The 18,937-nt window shown below is 41.7% G+C and overlaps 1 protein-coding gene across 4 annotated transcripts in view; it reads left to right on the top strand.

The window, feature by feature from the left end:
• Nucleotides 1–18,520, top strand: part of cep170bb (centrosomal protein 170Bb) — a 40,670-nt gene extending 22,150 nt beyond the window's left edge. For 2 of the 4 annotated variants that reach the window (XM_084091116.1, XM_084091117.1), the window contains exons 7-20: nucleotides 10,804–10,920; nucleotides 11,021–11,515; nucleotides 11,869–12,977; nucleotides 13,300–13,476; nucleotides 13,605–13,731; nucleotides 13,842–15,533; nucleotides 15,728–15,959; nucleotides 16,100–16,259; nucleotides 16,578–16,616; nucleotides 17,035–17,166; nucleotides 17,338–17,426; nucleotides 17,878–17,971; nucleotides 18,060–18,111; nucleotides 18,205–18,520. In XM_084091116.1, the coding sequence (XP_083947242.1) occupies nucleotides 10,804–10,920; nucleotides 11,021–11,515; nucleotides 11,869–12,977; nucleotides 13,300–13,476; nucleotides 13,605–13,731; nucleotides 13,842–15,533; nucleotides 15,728–15,959; nucleotides 16,100–16,259; nucleotides 16,578–16,616; nucleotides 17,035–17,166; nucleotides 17,338–17,426; nucleotides 17,878–17,971; nucleotides 18,060–18,111; nucleotides 18,205–18,380 (4,691 nt within the window). In that variant the 3' untranslated portion in view covers nucleotides 18,381–18,520. The remainder of the gene's footprint in view (nucleotides 1–10,803; nucleotides 10,921–11,020; nucleotides 11,516–11,868; nucleotides 12,978–13,299; nucleotides 13,477–13,604; nucleotides 13,732–13,841; nucleotides 15,534–15,727; nucleotides 15,960–16,099; nucleotides 16,260–16,577; nucleotides 16,617–17,034; nucleotides 17,167–17,337; nucleotides 17,427–17,877; nucleotides 17,972–18,059; nucleotides 18,112–18,204) is intronic. The other 2 variants (XM_084091118.1, XM_084091119.1) reach the window with 2 other exon arrangements.
• Nucleotides 18,521–18,937: the final 417 nt, after the last annotated feature.

Below are 18,937 nucleotides of genomic sequence, written 5' to 3' on the forward strand. Positions count from 1 at the left end.
CTCTGATATTCTTGACTCTGTTCCCTGATTTCTGCCTGTTTGACTGTTCTTCTAATAAACACTGCAAATGGATCCGAACGTCTCTGACCCATCATTACAGAAGACTTCGCCACCACAGGATCCAGCAGCCATGTATCGTCTTACCTCCGAAGTGTCTTCACAGGCTTCCATGCTCGCAGCCCACCAACAACAGCTCGTCAAGCTGACATTGCTGACCAAGGAACTAGTGAGATCTATGCAAGCCCTCACGACACGAGCCGCCGCCGCAGCTCCTCCCGCAGCATCTCCAGAGCAGCCAACTCAGATTGTGAGTACAAGTCCAAGTAATCCATGACTGTCTCTTCCTGATAAATATGACGGCTCGCCTGCACGGTGTAAGGGATTCCTTCTGCAATGCTCACTGTTTATTAACCAACAATCTAACCTCTATCCCACCGAGGACAGCCGAGTGTCTCTTATTTGCTCACTTTTAACTGGAAAGGCTCTGGATTGGGCGACGGCGCTTTGGTCGGGGGGAAACCTGTCATTTCCCTCCTATGATGATTTCCTCCGCCAATTCAACTCTAATCTATGTTCCTCTAAACCCTTTGAATTAGCCGTCAGTTTGCGCATTGGCAAGAAAATAGTTAATACCACTGCTTTGATAGATTCAGGGGCTGCAGGAAACTTTATTGATCTATCATTCGCTAAAGAGTATGATCTTTCTCTTCTTTCATGTACATCTCGGGTGGCAGTTGCAGTGCTAGACGGACGCCCTTTGGGTACCGGAGAAATCCAACACATCACTCAAGAAGTAACCTTAAGCACTAGCATTCTGCACACTGAGACTATTAAATTTTTCACCATCGAATCTCCACGACACTCCATCATCCTGGGTCTTCCCTGGCTAGAGAAGCATAACCCCGTCATTTCATGGACTGATAAACAGATTATCCAGTGGTCCAAAACCTGTCTAACGGAATGCCTGCATCCTCTCATCAAGTCTACCACGATTTCCACTCACACTGAGAATCCAGACCTTCAACAGATTCCTGTCGAATACCATGATCTTGCACTCGCCTTTAGTGAAAGTAAAGCTACTCAACTTCCTCCTCACAGAGCCTGTGACTGTGCTATAGATCTTATTCCCGGAGCTGTGCCCCCACAAGGAATAATTTTTCCCCTCTCGCAACCAGAGTCTGACGCTATGAAGGCGTACATCAAGGAACAACTTTCTAGGGGATTCATTCGACCATCCACTTCCCCTGCGTCAGCTTGGTTTTTCGTCGTGAAGAAGAAAGATGGAGGTTTACGCCCCTGCATCGATTATCGTGGTCTCAACGAGATTACTGTGAAGTTTCGTTATCCTCTACCCTTGGTTCCTACTTCCCTTGAACAGCTCCGCACCGCAAAGTACTTCACTAAATTGGACCAAAGCAATGCATATAATCTGATTCGGATCAGGGAGGGAGACGAGTGGAAAACCGCTTTCTCAACCACTACCGGGCACTATAAGTATCACGTGATGCCGTTCGGGCTAGCCAACAGTCTCTCCGTATTCCAGGCACTGGTCAATGATGTCTTCCGAGATATGCTTAACCAGAAACTAATTGTTTACATTGACGACATTCTAATTTACTCTGAGACTTTCGAAACACATGTGCAAGATGTGAGATCAGTACTTCAGCGCCTCATCGACAACCAACTATACGCCAAGGTCCAGAAGTGCGAGTTCCATCAGACGCAGATCGCCTTCTTGGGTTACGTCATCAGTACCGAGGGAGTAACCATGGACAACGGCAAGGTACAAGCAGTGGTTAACTGGCCACAACCCACTAATGTAAAAGAATTGCAGCGCTTCCTGGGTTTCGCCAACTTCTACCGACGGTTCATTAGAAACTTCAGCATCACTGCCGCACCGCTCACATCTCTCCTCCAGGGTGGAGGACACCGGTTAAAATGGACAGCCGAGAGTAACGCAGCATTTAAACAGCTCAAGGAGAAATTCACCACCGCTCCCATTTTGCACCATCCAGATCCTGAAAGAGAATTCATTGTGGAGGTGGACGCTTCCAAAACTGGGATTGGGGCAATATTATCACAGCGGCATGGAAGTCCAGCTAAATTGTTCCCCTGTGCTTACCATTCCCGCAGACTCACTCCAGCCGAACGAAATTACGATGTGGGAGACAGGGAACTTCTGGCTATGAAGGCCGCCTTTGAAGAATGGCGGCATTGGTTGGAGCTCACTTGCCTTTTACGGTTCTAACTGACCATCGGAACTTAGAGTACATTCGGGCCGCCAAACGATTGAACCCCAGACAGGCCAGGTGGTCTCTCTTCTTCTCCAGATTTGATTTCAAAGTTACGTACCGCCCGGGTTCCAAGAATGGCAAGGCCGACGCTCTTTCCCGACAGTTCGACAGTTCCTCTGTCTCATCTACATCAGAGCCCATACTTCCCAAGACCCTCATTCTCGCCCCGGTACAGTGGGACATAATGACAGAGATTGCAGTGGCTCAGAGTCAGGAGCAAACACCGCCTGATTGCAGTCCGGATCGCACCTATGTGCCACAATGCCTCCGTACCCGGGTATTACAGTGGGTGCATAATACTCCCAGTGCTGGACATCCCGGGATTACAGCCACCACTCATCTTGTGACTAACCGCTTCTGGTGGCCTACGCTCCAGGCCGATGTGATTTCCTTTGTACATCAATGCACCATCTGCAACATAGTCAAAGCATCACATCAGAAACCAGCCGGATTACTTCAGCCCCTTCCAGTACCGCAACGTCCATGGTCTCATATTGCTGTTGACTTCGTCACTGATCTGCCTCGCTCTCAGAACTACACGACGATACTTACTGTGGTGGATCGATTCTCTAAGGCCTGTAGATTCATTCCCTTAACCAAATTACCTACAGCTTTTCAAACAGCGGAGGCTCTGATACAGCAGGTCTTTCGACTGTACGGGCTACCTGAGGATATTGTATCAGATAGAGGGCCGCAATTTATCTCCCGGGTCTGGCAGGAGTTATGTGGACAGCTCAACATCAATGTCAGTTTGACCTCCGGATATCATCCACAAGCCAACGGTCAGGTAGAGAGGCTAAACCAATAACTTACACGTTTTCTGCGCACCTACTGTCATCAGAACCAGCAGGACTGGAGTCGTTTCCTCATGTGGGCAGAGTATGCACAAAATTCCCTTCTCAAACCCTCGACGGGCCTCACACCTTTTCAATGCGTACTTGGGTACCAACCCCCTCTATTTCCCTGGTCTGGCGAACCTACCGATGTCCCGGCCGTTAATGCCTGGTTACAGAGGAGTGAGGAGACCTGGAACAACGCTCATGTACACCTTCAACGATCAGTCCGTAGAGTCAGAGAACAGGCCGATCGTCTTCGAAGAAGGGGACCAGAGTACGCTCCTGGACAGTGGGTGTGGCTGTCATCAAGAGACCTTCGTCTTCGACTCCCCAGCAAGAAGCTAAATCCTAGGTACGTGGGTCCTTTTAAGATTCTTAGACAAATAACTCCAGTGTCATACCGCCTAGCCTTACCATCCACTTATCGCATTTCTCCCACCTTTCATGTGTCATTGCTCAAACCGGCTGGTGTTCCGAGAGGAGAGAGGGACCAGGATGAGGTCGCGAATGAGAGTTCCCCTCCCATCATCATCGACGGCGAAGAGGCCTACCGGGTAAAGGAGATACTCGACTCAAGGCGCCGAGGCAGGGAGTTACAGTACTTAATCGACTGGGAGGGGTATGGTCCGGAAGAGAGATCTTGGGTGAGATCACAAGATATACTGGATCCCGCACTTACCACTGAGTTTCATCAGAACCACCCAGAAAGACTTGCCCCTTGACCCCGTGGAAGACCTCGGCGTCGTGTTGGTCCTCGCTTCAGGAGCCGCTCGCAGGGAGGGGGCTCTGTCATAGATCGCACCTCTGTGGCTCTCTCCAATCACCAAAGATCAAGTTCACCTGAGTATTGAACTTCAATTCCCATCAGCCCCGTACAGATGTGGCCTTTAAAAACGCGCGTTTTCTCCCGTGGCATTCGGCAATTCGTCTCGCAGAGTCTCGCAGAATTCTTCTGCAAGTGCTTTCGGGGGGGCCTACTTAAAAAATCCCTTAATGTGTTTCGCTTCACAGAATATCCACCAGGTGGCGCATAAAAAACAACTTTACATTAGATTTTTTATTTTACTTCACATTACGTCATGATTGTGAGAAAACGTCCACAATAAAATATAAATTATAAATAGTAATAGACACAAATATTTACAGTAGGCTACTGTATTATACAGACATTTGAAAATATTTGTAAATGCAAAAGGTTCATCAAAGTTGTCTTAAGACAAGAAGGGGTATTGGACAATGTTTACGAATTTTTATATGCTTTGTCATTGCTGTGGTTTCCAGGAGATGAGTGCATGCAGAATATTTAACATTGCTTTTATTAAAACAGCAAAGTGACGTTCTTGCCAGCGCATAACTTTTTTGTACAACTATTAAGATGATTGTGCGTGCAATGCGCATTTATATAAGTGCAACAGAGAATTTAGTGTGAGCATAATACACGTGACTCTGCCTGTAAAAACCCAGCAGTATTTTTTTATATATACACAAAATCATCCTAACATAATGAAAGGCTTAAATAATGCGACTTACCCAGATTCTTAATTCGTGCAGATATTTCTTGTGCGATTGTTCTTGTGCAGATATTTCTTGTGAGGTAATGTTGCAGCACAACGCGTAGCATTTATATTTTGGGCGCATCTGATTTGCCATTACATTATTAATAAATATTTTAATTGAACTGTCTTAATGGTCTTGCCAACAGTTTGTAAATCTTTTAAATATTCATATTCACAAATTCCATATAAAGGGTGACCAACAGTTATGACTTCTAAAATAAAATAAAAATGACCAGATAAGAGGTATCTGATTGACAGTTTGACAGATGTTGTTTAAAAAAATAATTACAACATTATGGGGAAGTGGTATTAAATATTTGGTAACACATAATACAATTATTTTAATTACGCATTTTGATCAGTTTTGCTTTTACAAAATATTCCCTGTTTTTTATATAATTAATTTAACCTGAAATGTGCGTTATATCGCTTTTTGATCATTCTTTGTGTTGTCGAATTTTGACACAGTTTCATTATTTGTTCATAATAATTTGATTCATAATTATGTCATTTTTTTCTAAAAGTAGCAATATTCATTTCATTTTGTACCCACCACTTTTAACTTCCGTTGACCGTTTTCAGTGGTTATGAGGAGCAATATGAGAGAAAAATTTGGTAATCATTGTCTGACACAACAAAAAAACATTATAATATTCATTTTATTTTAATTTTCGTGTTCGCATTTATGAGGGAAAAACAACATGTCAGTTCTCGGTTACGGACGTGAGCGCTCTGAAAGCGGCACTAAAAGACTGCTTTAAAACTTTCACAGAGACCTCAAACAGAACAGCTGCCTTTCTTTAAATTGAATTTCGTTTTGTATTAATTATATCTTAATTTTAATCAATGTTTCGTGAACCAATTGCCTGGATTTAAGAAGTAGTAAATATAGCAGACAATCACGACATTGGAGGCGCCGGCGAGTGAACTGGAGTTCGTCTCATAAATGAACCGAAACTCAGCGTATAATGCACATTCACAGCGTATTTAGACACATTTAGACGCATTCATAATCATTACTTTTACCGGTTCTTTGTGGCAAGCTTTATGCGTGCGGTTGTGCGCTTGAGTGCAGCTATATTATAGTAAACGCTCATTACTTAATACAAAGCATAAGCCTCTTCCTGGCATGCAATCTAATCTACTAGGCTACAATGTCAGTTGGTTATATCAACATATGTCAAATTAAGTTACGCGATATCAACAAATGAAGTTATAAACATTAATTTGAAATAGCTTAAAGCGTATGTATAGTAGATTTGCTTAAATAGCATTTAAACAAAGGAACTGCAAGGGATTAAAACCCCGCCCACACGCTGGTGAAAACAGGAAAAAACGATTTTCTTTTGATTCCCTGAGAGGAGATCGATTAGCATTGGGGGTTGACAAAGAATCGGCAGACCTGGGGGGTGGGTGGTTTGTAATTTCTTGACTCTGTGTCAATTGGTAGCAGCTAAAACAAGCAGCTAAAACAAAGACTGTGCAATTAATTACATTTTGGAAATAACTTCCTTCATGTCGTTTTATTTATACACTGTAAAAACATTTTTTTTTTATTTGTAAGTAAAGTATTAAATATGTTTTACAAACAATTGGTTTACAAACTTTTGGAGGTTTGTGGTTACCATCATTCAGAAGAGTGGTGCTTGTGTTTAGACTTGTGTTTTACGTGATTAAATCAGGAAGATTACATTGGTTTCTGTCCACACGGAGACGCATTTAAGACGATTTAATCAGGAAATGGAGGCACCGGCGCGATATAACTTGCATTGCTCGTGAACTGAGCTCGTCTCATAAATGAACCGAAACTCAGAAATGTATCTAGAAAGCTTGAAATGTCCACTTTTAAACAAAACAATTCAAAACGAAAAGAAACAGACAACTCTCTTATGTAATCCGTATGAAGTGTGCATTTCTCTCTATAGGCACGTTCACAATATCTGCGAAGATGACGAGTCAGCATTGTCAACATCTTTGACTGACACATAAAACACTAGCTTATTAATAAACAATTAAAATGTCTCCTTGCTATATTTGACACATGATTACTTTTGCCGGTTCTTTGTGGCAAGCTTTATGCGTCCGCTAACTATCGAACAGACCATAACGTTGTTCATATTGTTCAACAAAGTTCTTGATAAAAAAAGAAAAGAAAAAAAGAAGCTAATGTGCCTAATATTATTGTTGTATACAGCGCGCAAGGTTTATGCGCATGCTTTAAGTCTTCTTCTCCGTTTTTAGTGTATGTCTGTGGCAGAATTACAGCGCCTGGTCTGGTATGTATACTAGGCTACATCGTTTTGAGTCGGTTTCAGTGGTTTCGTGTGTACGCAGATATTTCTTGAGACGATGCCATGTTTACGGAATTTTTTTTTTTTTAACGGGGAAAAAAAATATCGGATAGGGAAAGCTCAACAAAATGCAAAAAAAAAAAAAAAAAGTATATTTATAACCATCGCTAAATGTGAATAAGAATTTAAAAAGTAATGACGTTTTTTATGTTTTTATGCACTTTTAGTTTTGTTGCAATTTCACCAAAAGCTTATAATTAGGAAATACACACAACAAGCTAAACTTATATTCTTTATATGTTAAAAATGTTGTAAAAAAAAAACGTATTATTCTTATATAATAAGAATAACAATATGATACATTTATTGCGCTCAAAATGATTTAGATATGGAAAGAGGAATTCTTCTCAACTACCACCAATAAAGTTTTAAAATTCTTCTTTAGAAAATATTATATTTTGATGATTCTGCACAAGTTCAGCAGACAGTGAGGTTCAGGTTTGTTCCGATCAGAGCTCGTGAGTGGAGAGCGCATTTCTGAATATTCCGCTCCGCTCGTTCCTTCCGCAGGGTCCCTCGCTCAACACAGATGTCCTGTTGCCTGGTTCGAAAATATGTGGAATAAGGGCTGCTTCCGACTAAAAGTTTTTTTTTCTAGTCGACTAGTAGGCTAGTTGTTCATTTAAGTAATTCGTCGACAAATCGCCCCTTTATATTAATTTAATTAGCCTACTTATATAGCCTACAGGATAATGAGCGTTTACGTAATATAGCCGCACTCAAGCACACGACCGCACAAATATAGCTTGCCACAAAGAACTGGTAAAAGTAATGATTATGAATGCGTCTAAATGTGTGTAAATACGCTGTGAATGTGAATGTGCATTATACCAGTTCACTCGCCGGCGCCTCCAATGTCGTGATTGTCTGCTATATTTACTTCGTAAATCCAGGCAATTGGTTTATGAAACATTGATTAAAATTAAGATATAATTAATACAAAACAAAATTCAATTTAAAGAAAGGCAGCTGTTCTGTTTGAGGTCTCTGTGAAAGTTTTAAAGCAGTCTTTTAGTGCCGCTTTCAGAGCGCTCACGTCCGTAACCGAGAACTGACACGTTGTTTTTTCCCTCATAAATGCGAACACGAAAAATAAAATAAAATGTTTTTTTTGTTGGGTCAGACAATGATTACCAAATTTCTCTCTCATATTGCTCCTCATAACCACTGAAAACGGTAAAAAAAAATCGAACCAAAAGTCAAATTAATATGGACGGAAGTTAAAAGTGGTGGGTACAAAATGACTCATGACGAAATCTGGTGGGTGCGTACCCACCGTCCCCACCGAAATCGATGCCTATAAGGGAAATATGATAATATAAAAAGTACTGTACAGTAATGCAGAAAAGCGCATTACAACCATGTTAAAGCTATTTAAAACATTAAGATGCAAAAAGGAACTAAATGTAAAATTAGATAATGATATTGCGCAAATGCTCTCGGTCTCTTCAAAGGTCTTCGCAAATTATTGTGTTATAAGACTCACTTATCATACATCACGTCTCTTCTACTGTAAGTACACAGAAAAAAAAATAAGACAAATGATGCGCGTTTGAGTCGGATTTTTATGAAGAATATGTGACTGTTTATGTAACTGGCAAAAGAAAACATTGTCTTCGTCATACTTCGTCAACTCAGTATGGCCACATGAAACACGACTGCCATCTACAGGTTTTAGTATTTCCTGCGTCCAACACCTAATCCCCCTTCTGCACGATCCCGCAGAATTTCGGAAGTGCTCGCGGCATTCTTCTCTCTGAGACGCGCATTTTTAAAGGCCACATCTGTACCTAGGTCTAATCACCTGCACAGGTGCATCCACTTCTCCTCTCTATTTATACTGACTCTGAACTCTTGGTCATTGCGAAGTCTTGTTTTGCCACGGCTGACATTTCTGAGCATTTTCTCTGCATTGTACTGATTCCTGTTTCCTGACCTCTGCCTGTTTATTTACTCTCGTGTTTTGTCTGCTGCCCGCCCTGACCTCTGCCTGGTATTGTTTATGATTCTCTGCTGCCTGCCCCGATTTCTGCCTAACACTGTTTGTGATTCTGGATTGCCTCTGATATTCTTGACACTGTTCCCTGATTTCTGCCTGTTTGACTATTCTTCTAATAAACACTGCAAATGGATCCGAACGTCTCTGACCCATCATTACATAATGAACTACACTCGGGAAACTCATGGCAAAATATTTTTACATTAACATAAGTTTATCAGTTTTCACTTTCACAAGTCAAAGCAATTCATCATTACTCAAGATTTAACAGTTGAAATGACTATACGGCCTTAATTTAATGCACCAAAAAATATTTTACAGTGTAGCCTACTAAGATCTTTTCTTTCTTTTTTTCTCAGCCTTTCTTGGTTGCTTTTATAACCATTTATTTAACAGTGTCTTTTATAAAAGAGACTATAATATAACTAAAAATTACCATTATGTAGAATATTTTTGTACTTCACTTTTATTTGTTCCCATGTTCTAGTGTGGTGACTCTGACATTACAATGAACAAAGTAATTATGCAATTATTAAAATACAAAAATATAGGCTAATAAGTGATAAAAACATCTAACATGGCCACTTCTAACGGATTTAAATTGTCTGCTACTTTTTGCCAGCCCTCTCTCCTGGCTTTTGCAGACTTTGAGGTGTTCCCTGGAGTTTTGATTAAACATTAAAATTCCGAATAAACTTCGACTATTAGTTTTTGCTCTGCTGAGGAGAAAAACTGAGCCCGCTCTTTAGCCACGCTGAGTAGCCAATAGCAGCGTTGCTGATCAATGTTTCAACTATCGATACATATCACCTTTTAAACCAGCGCATGAACGCGCAATTATCTCAGATAACTCAATCCAGCTATACTAATCATATCCGGCAGGTGTGTTCGAGGAACCTAATTAGCCAGATCATGATTAGCACGATGATATCATATTGGATGTGTAATTTGATCTCGGATGTTTTAAGCAACGTACGAAGAACGGGCCCCTGCTTTCACAATACCTTTTAGTTACCCACAGGTAAAAAGTCAACACTAGAATGTTACAATACCTTCCAGTTACCCTCACAAGGATAAACTGGTAACTGTTGTTGCCACACAGCAAATGAGCATAGGTCCCACTCCTAACTCAAAGGTAAGCACTAGTGCTCATTCATCGTGCGTGCACACACACACAGAGACAATTTCCAGTCTAAGGCTGGGGTGAATGTTCTAGTCATGAGTCGTTCATGAATGATCCATTCATTACGTTTGTCACGTGACAAATGAACGAAAGACTCGGAAGGTAAAGTAATTATTTATGTTCCCTGTAAATTATTTTTGACTGCATTATAATGATTTCTTAATTCAGAATATGATCAAGATTGCGTAGGTGTATGTGTTCGGGGAAATTGCCAGTTAAAAGTATAACATTCAAAGCCTCTTAAATGAACGAAATGACTCGAAAAAAGATTCGTTCATTTTGATGAACGAGATCGAACAAGAGAGTCAGTAAAATGATCCGAACTTCCCATCACTAGAATGTTCTACAGCACTGGCTTCTGTGAGTGCACCATTTATACTCCTCTGCTCAGTCTCAGGCATGCTCACAATGAGTTCCAGCTGATGGTAGTTAACTTGAGTGAGAGTGAGGGAGAGAAACAGAGCACAACACAGGGAACGCGAATATTTTCTCACAACAAATGATATTAGAACACCCTGGGATGTAACAATAACCAACTCATCATCTCTCTTTCTCTTTCTGTGTTTACATGTGTTCCTCTTCAGAGTCCCCTGTACCCCGGCCAACACCATTGTATGGACAACCATCATGGTGGGGTGAGGAGGACTCTGGGAACAAGGGAGCACACAATGAAGTACAAAGGTCAGGTGATAATCATTCAGGTAAGCACTTGTCCTCCCTTACGGCCACTTTCATGAGTTTTTAATATGGACATTTGTCTTATTACCATATTCATAGTTTGGTGTGGGTGTCTGTTGACAGAGATCACAAAGGAGATAGCTGAGGATGAATTTAACGTCTCTGTTCAAGAGATCCGTGACGGCCAGGCCAAGTCAACCTACCTGTACCATCGAGAGCCCAGCTATTTTGAAATTCCAACAAAGGAGTTCCATATGCAACCCAAGTCCCCAACGACGGATTTGATTGACATCCCAACCAAAGACACCAATGTTTCTCTGATTTCTACACCTCCAGTTGTCCAAAGTCATGCTTCTTTTACTATCGAGTTTGATGACTGCATGCCAGGCAAGATTAAAATCAAGGATCACGTGACCAAGTTCTCCTCTCGTCAGCGTAGCAAGCAGCTACAGCCTAGTAATTCTCTGGCAGCCACACCCACTGAGGTTCTGTCAGCTGAGAGCAAGGTGGCAGACTGGCTTGTGCAGAGTGATGTCAGCATGATGTGCAGGCGGCCACCCTGCGAGGATGTGTACAGCACTAAGAGTGACTTAGCAATGCATATTCGGACACTCAAAGGTAAGAGACATCTTGCACCTTCTGTTAGACTCACACTGATACAAAATGTTCTAAATATATATATATATATATATATATATATATATATATATATATATATATATATATATATATATATGCATCCTATGTGAATACCTTGTTACTCTTTCTGTGGCTGTGCCTGCTCTTAGTAGGTCTAGACAAGGCAAGCTGGCTGTAGTCTTCGAAAAAAACAAACTTCAAGCTTTGATTGTCACGATTTTAGTAAAACAAATTATTATAGAATTGACATACAGGCTATGAGGAATGATTAACTGATTTTTTTAGAATTAGATTGACAGCCATAATATACACTATATTTGCAATCCTAATAGGACACCATCATGATGATGGAACCCAGAGTGATTCAGAAGACCCTGTGCTGAATGGAAAACGCAGCAAGTCACATCATTCCATGCAATCACAATCATCAGTACAGTCAAACCAGTCAGCGCAATCTAAGCCATCAGAATCAGTTCTGTCCCAGCCGTCTGTCTCAATGCAAAAAACTCATCTTCCTCAGTCAGTCTCACCACACAAACCCCATCAAGGTGTTCTTGATGAAAGTGAGGCTCATCCTATACAAGAAGCCTCCTCCCTTCACCAGACAGAGGTTAAGCCCATTCCCCCTGAGCCTCACACCCAGCAAGCCTTCATTATTGAGTTCTTTGATGATAATCCCAGAAAGAAGCGGTCACAGTCCTTTACCCACAACTCTGCGCATGCTGACTCATACTCTGCATTGAAGGCCAAACTAGAGAGACGCAAAGGCCTGGCTCATGGGGAAAGGCCAGCCTCTGTGCATGGGCATGTTCCTCCAACACAGCAAATCACTGTTCCACTGAAAGGTTCAAGCCATGGAGGTTCACAGCGATCAAGCTCACTGAAGAGAGAGAAGACAGAAGACAATGGGACCAGCACATCTTTATTAGGGACCTCTTCTCGCTCTTCACCAGCTATCACCATTAAGCCTTTTGGGAGTGTGGGCAAGAAGTCCAATCTTGCTCAGGAATTTACTGCAGAGTTCTTGAAGGATACAGGAAAATCTTCCCCACCTCCCTTGTCTGCCCCACCTGTGATGATGTCCCCATCACACACTCTTTTACCCTCCCCAGCAGAGCCCTCTGGACCCTCATCTCTGTCGTACCCATCTTCTCCTTCTCAACTACCTGCATTATCCCAGTCTCTTCTCCCAATATCCTCCCCTGTCTCCGTCCCTTCGGAAGCCCCTGGAAGGGTTCCAGTTTCTAGTGCCTCCCCAGTCTGCTCAGCTGGGTCATCTGTGCCCCCGTTTTCACCACTATTAGCTAGTGGTGTTGAAACTAAGGGCTCAAGGGTGACACGAACTGAGGAGGAGGACAGTCTGAGTGATGCTGGTACCTACACAATTGAGACAGAGTCACAAGATAAGGAAGTGGAGGAAGCTAGAAGTATGATTGACCAGGTGACAAAGCCTTTTTTTCTTTTTCTTGAGAAAGAGATATGTAGATTCTATATTACAATTGGTGTAAAATTCTCCTATCCCAGTGTACTGTACAGATACTATAAGTAAGTGATTGGTAAGTTGAATGGTAAGAGTGGAAAATTGTGGTTCTTTGGCACTTTCAAAGCATTTGAGTTCAGTGTTTGAGTTGTCTGAAATATAAATATCTGTTTCAACTTCTGGTGTGAATTTGGGGTGCACCGCCTGTTTGACCAATGTGATCTGAAAATGTTTGAGTAGTGTTTGAGAAACATAGTAAATCATATTTGTTCTCATTTCACAGGTGTTTGGTGTTTTAGATGCACCAGAATACAGTGGTCAGACTCTTGGAGTTTATAGGCCTGTGATTGATGATGGTAAAGATGAGCAACTATTCTTTAGTCATAGCCATGGTATGGCAGCTGATATAATGTCGACATCATCACAGGGCCATGGTGGGGACCAAGTCAAATCACTGCAGGTATTACATTTATGTACTGCTTTGACAACAGTAATCTCCTTCATTACTAAATGTCGCCCTAACGGTGTCAGTGAATAGTGAACAATTAATGCAATTATGATTGATAGTTGTTGCCCTTCGTGATTTAGGCACATCCTGGTGTAGGAGAGCCTAAATGGGTCTCACGCTGGGCCAGCCTAGCAGACGCTTATAGTGATACTGGATCTACACAAGGATCTATGGGAATTCCACCCAAAAATGGGCCTGCAGACAGAGGTATTTTCATTGAAAATCACTAGTTGTGTTTGAACAAGTTGGCAATACAAATTTTGATTTCATTATGAATAGCCAACAAAATAACTATTTTCACTCTTTTGATTTCGAAGATGATAGAGTGACATTAAGTCAAAGCTTGGATATCTCGGAATCAGATGGCAGTCAAGGTTACAGGACCAGACGACTACTTCCTCAAGTTCCACCAGGAGAAAAACTGGAGAACACAACCCCTAGTATCTTGATCCGGCATGAAACTAACGTGGACCATGAACCACCGGAGAAAGGTTCTAGAGCACCGCAGCAGCAGGACTGTAATCAGAGGCTACGTGTCCAAGACGATGTGGACCCAGACAGTCTGAGTGACACCAGCCGTTCAGATGACAGCTCCATCCTTGATAGGAGTGGAAGGAGCCAAGAAAAGAGAGGAACTTCAATACCCTCACCTTCTGAAAATGTAAACCATTCTAGAGGGTTAAGAGAGAAGCCACTACCCACTCCCAAACCCACCTCATTTTATATTGGTTCTGAAGATGGTTCATCCAAGTCAGATGCATCCAAAAGTCCAATTCTTTCACAGCCAGAGAGAGACTGCTCTCCCAAAATACCTCCAACTACTGTCTTGATACGACATTTGAGTGGCCATGAGTCTAGGCGTCCAGTGAAGCCCAACTCGTCAGCCCCGAACCTTCAGGCACATAACAGGGATGTGGTGCCCACCAAAGAGACCTCAACCTCATTTGTTCGACAGGAGAGTTTTACCAAAGATAGGCCAAGTGACAACATTCAAGTCAAGAAACTACCACATATCTCTAGTCATCCTGCTTTGAGATGCTTGGATACAGAGGAAACTGTCCAAGATACATTTCCCTTTTCTAAGGAAGCAGAGAAATCATTGGCATCACCAGAAGAGAAGTTACCTGGATCTAGTCAACGCTCAAAAACAGGAAGCTCTCCTGCACAAGAGGACTCCCTGTCTGGTGATTCAGATGTTGATACTGCCAGTACTGTAAGCATGGTCAGCAGTAAAAATGCTCCTGTCACTGCACCTAAGAAGCGTACATCTGCAAGTGACCAGCGTAAGGAGAAATCATCTTCCGGTTTAACTGCAAAAGACAAAGCACGGCAACCTACAGCACGTGAACGACTATCAGAAAAACGCAGAAATCATGCCTCTGCAGATAATACTAGTAAAGCTGAAATGAGTCTTCGTCTCCAGCTCCGTCGCAGTGCTGGTAACCGTGGTTCTTTAGACCTTTCGGATAATCAGCATGGTCAACAGCTGTGGCATGAAGCTGCTGCTTCTGACCATGAGTCAAGTTCACGGCCCAACAGCCACAAAAAACTCACTGCACCCCTGCAGAAGGAGGACCCCAGTAAGGTGACCAAAGGAAGCCCTCAGGTGCTCACCCGATCCAATAGCCTTTCAGCCCCAAGACCAACCCGTGCCTCGATGCTCCGCCGAGCTCGACTAGGTGAGACCTCAGACAATGAGGGTGCAGAGACGGACCGTGCATCTCAGAGCTCCGACCACAGTAAGACTCCTGCTGAAGGCAAGAAACTCTCAAGGCTGGACATTCTTGCTATGCCTCGGAAACGAACTAGATCCTTCACTGTTCCAAGTGACAATGAATCCACCTCAAGCAAGCATGGCATTTCTAACCATCCTACAGAGGCGAGTAGCAGTGCGAGGAAAGGGGCTTCAAGTGAGGTGAGGCAGGCTTCCGGCAAAGGGACTGCATCAGTAGGGAAACACTCCTCCACTCGTACCCGCTCTAACCAAGTTAAACACAGTAGCACAGCTGGTGAGTATCTGTCAGTTTAATACTCTTAGATCTATAAATACAGTTTCTATAGACAAGACCACTGGAGTGCCATAACATTTTTCAACATTTTGAATCATTTTTCATTATTACTGACAATATTTGATGTTTCAAATTACAAACATGATACTTTGATCAAATATTCACTTCCAAATTTTTTTTATTTAAAACTTGAGGTTCCCACCGTAGACAAAAGGATTCAGACTATTCCTCTACCTCAGAGGAGGAGTTTGAGACCAAATCCAACTCTAAGCAAAAGCGCTCCCATGCCTCAGCTTCAACTCAGACACAGACACCACAGAAGACTGTTCAAATGAGGCTGAAATGTGGCTCTTTGGAAACGGAAGAAGACGAAACTCAGAATGAACACTTCCAGAATTGGTCTACTCATAGTGCAGAGATTGCCAGGTTATTTGTTTTTTGTTTTGTTGTTGTTGTTGTGGTGGTGTAATATGGTAATGCATTGGGTAGTGTGTGCATGCATAAATATTTATGATTGATGATTTTTTTTAAATATATATTTCAAAATTAATACTTGTATCCTTTAGGCTGAGTCAAGACCTGGCCAAAGATCTTGCTATTCTTGCACGTGAAATCCATGATGTAGCAGGGGATGGTGACTCCCAGACATCCTCAGGCTTAGGAGCTACCACTTCCCCAGGCTCCATGCCAAATACCCCCGCATCCACTATCTCGACCAGAGAAGAGGTAGGCCTAAAGTTTGTTTGCTTGGTTAAATGGCATCCCATCATATACACTGGCCCATTCCACTACCTTTTCAGTATGAAGCAGAACATGCTGCAAATGTTTGCAATCTCCTCATTAGCACAATGAGGAGAAAACATAGTAGATAAAATGCTAAAGTCAAAGGTAACCAAGCATGTTCTGTAACCAAGAAGTCATGGTGAAGTAGCATGGTACACCTCCTGATAATTATATTGTGTCCCCAAAGAGGATTAAGATTAAAGTACAAGGTTTTTATGTAATCGTGCATATGTTTTGTTGTATATTTTCTCTTTTGTGCAGAGACCATATGCATCATTACAGAGGTTCCTGTTACCTCAGGTGCTGAGTTCATCACTCATTATCACCAAGTGTTGTCCAAAATCAATGTACTAACAGCTGTCTGATGTCCACCTTTGGAACCTGTTGTTGAAACTGCTGCTCTAATTGATTTATTTCCTAATGCATCCCTAATGCATGGAACTTCACTTCCAAACTCACTCTTAAGGCTGTATGTTTACAAAACAGGTTATATTCACTTTAAGGAGATTGTCCAACTATGTTGACTGTGAACATAGAACCCTTTGCTATTCACAATTGAATTAGCATGATCATACAGATATCTTCCCAGAGTTGTATCTCTGAAGCCTCCATTGTAATCTGAGCTCAGAGATGTATGTCTGTTAACATCAAATTTTACCTGCCATTGTCATGTCCACGTGTTCTTACTAGTGCTTTCCCATCCCTGATTAATCTACAGCTGGTACAGCATATACCCGAGGCAAGTCTGAACTATCAAAAGGTTCCTCCAGGCTCAACTAGTCCAATAGACCAGGACTCAAATATGAACGACCATGACAGTTCCAGACGGCGTCCCTGGAACCGTGAAGAGGTCAAATTTGGTCAAATCCTTTGCTCATTACACTAATAAACTGATCCATTAGTCATTTGCTTAGGGTGTTATAACCTTCATAGCCAATGGCAGTGTCTCTCAGATACGGTATAGATAAACTTCAATTATATCATTTTTAATTTTAACCTTTGACTCTTAATTTAATCACAGGTAATTCTGGACAATCTAATGCTGAACCCAGTCTCCCAGCTCTCCCAGGCTATCAGAGAGAACACAGAGCAACTAGCAGAGAAAATGAAGTATGATTCCTATTTAAAGGTCAAATAGGCTGTAGATACATTATAAACAATAAACCACATGCTAGCTGTTAGCAGGGGGTATTAAGGGAATGGAGATTCTCATTCTAGAGAATATGTGAAAATATGTGTAGTCCTCAATATTTAGACTTTGTGTATCAGCTAAAGATTGACTTTGTCAACCTTAGGAGGTCACTAGTATATCTGTATATACTAGTGACCTCCTAAGGTTGACAAAGTCCATCTCTAGCAGATACAGTCTAAATATTGAGGACTACACATATTTTCACATATTCTCTAGGATGAGAATCTCCATTCCCTTAATACCCCCTGCTAACAGTAGATATCTTTAAAGCTAATAGACTTGAAAAGCACAAAATGCATTTTGATGTTCTTTAAAACAAAGTGCTCAGGTGTTTTGTCTGTATAGTCCCACAAATATTGTTTCTTTTAGAGTTCTGTTTCATAACAAGACTGAAGTCTGGGAGGAAATAGAGGCAAAAATCAACGCTGAAAATGAGGTTCCTGTCCTTAAGACATCTAATAAGGTAAATTCTGTCCTGATTAAAGGCAATTTCTTAGACCAGACTTTCATTTCAGAGATTTTGTAATCTATTTTCCTTGCTTTGCAAGCAGGAAATCTCATCTATTCTCCAAGAACTGCGAAGAGTCCAGAGACAACTTGAGGGTGAGTTTATTAGCATTAGATCTTTAACTTTGACCTTGTATGCTACACATTCTGGGGCTTTCCCTATATCCATTGTGTTTTGTCTTGCCTTAGTGATCAACACTATTGTTGAGCCTGGAGGAATCCTAAAGATGCCCCCTGTGGCACCTTCTCCCAGGGGAAAAAACAAATCTGCTTCCAAGGAGTTTACCAGCCCCACGTCTAGTAATGCCAATGCAAGTGCAAAGCGAGGTCCCAAAGGGCCCGAGGGAGGGCGATATGTAGTATAAGCATAGTAAACAACTGCACATTTCTTTGGAGACTGCAATATTTGTGGCGTATTTGTATGTAAGACTACCTGTGGTGCAAATATGCGTCATATGCTTTCTCTAAGACTGCGGACACACTTCACAAGCTAAAGTAGGTTGTAAACATTGTTCTTTTCAACAATTGTAATCATTAGCTTGCTTGAGCGATTGTCCGTATGCCATGTTGTCATTCATGATTGAGTTAATGCGTGGGTGTTGTGTTGCCGTCTGTTTTGAAAACCATTGTAGCATTCAATCCACTTTCCAATTCAATTCACTGTCAATCATGTAATGCACTTGGCTGTTACAAATCTACAGCATGACAGAAAGGATGAATACACAATACCTAGTGCTTGCCTTCAACACGGGCATAGACATTAGCTTGCCTTGGAAAAAAAAAAGATTTACCAGTTGTTTTAGGTATAATGCTATCGTGCTATAATGCTATTAATTGAATATTGCTGCTTCTGAGAATATGGCTACTGTTGAATTCCCAGATATAGCAAGTTAAAATATTGTTAATCGTATCAAAAATATTG

The sequence above is a fragment of the Abramis brama genome (assembly GCF_963993115.1).
Source record: "Abramis brama genome assembly, chromosome: 18".
In the NCBI taxonomy this organism is placed as follows: domain Eukaryota; kingdom Metazoa; phylum Chordata; class Actinopteri; order Cypriniformes; family Leuciscidae; genus Abramis; species Abramis brama.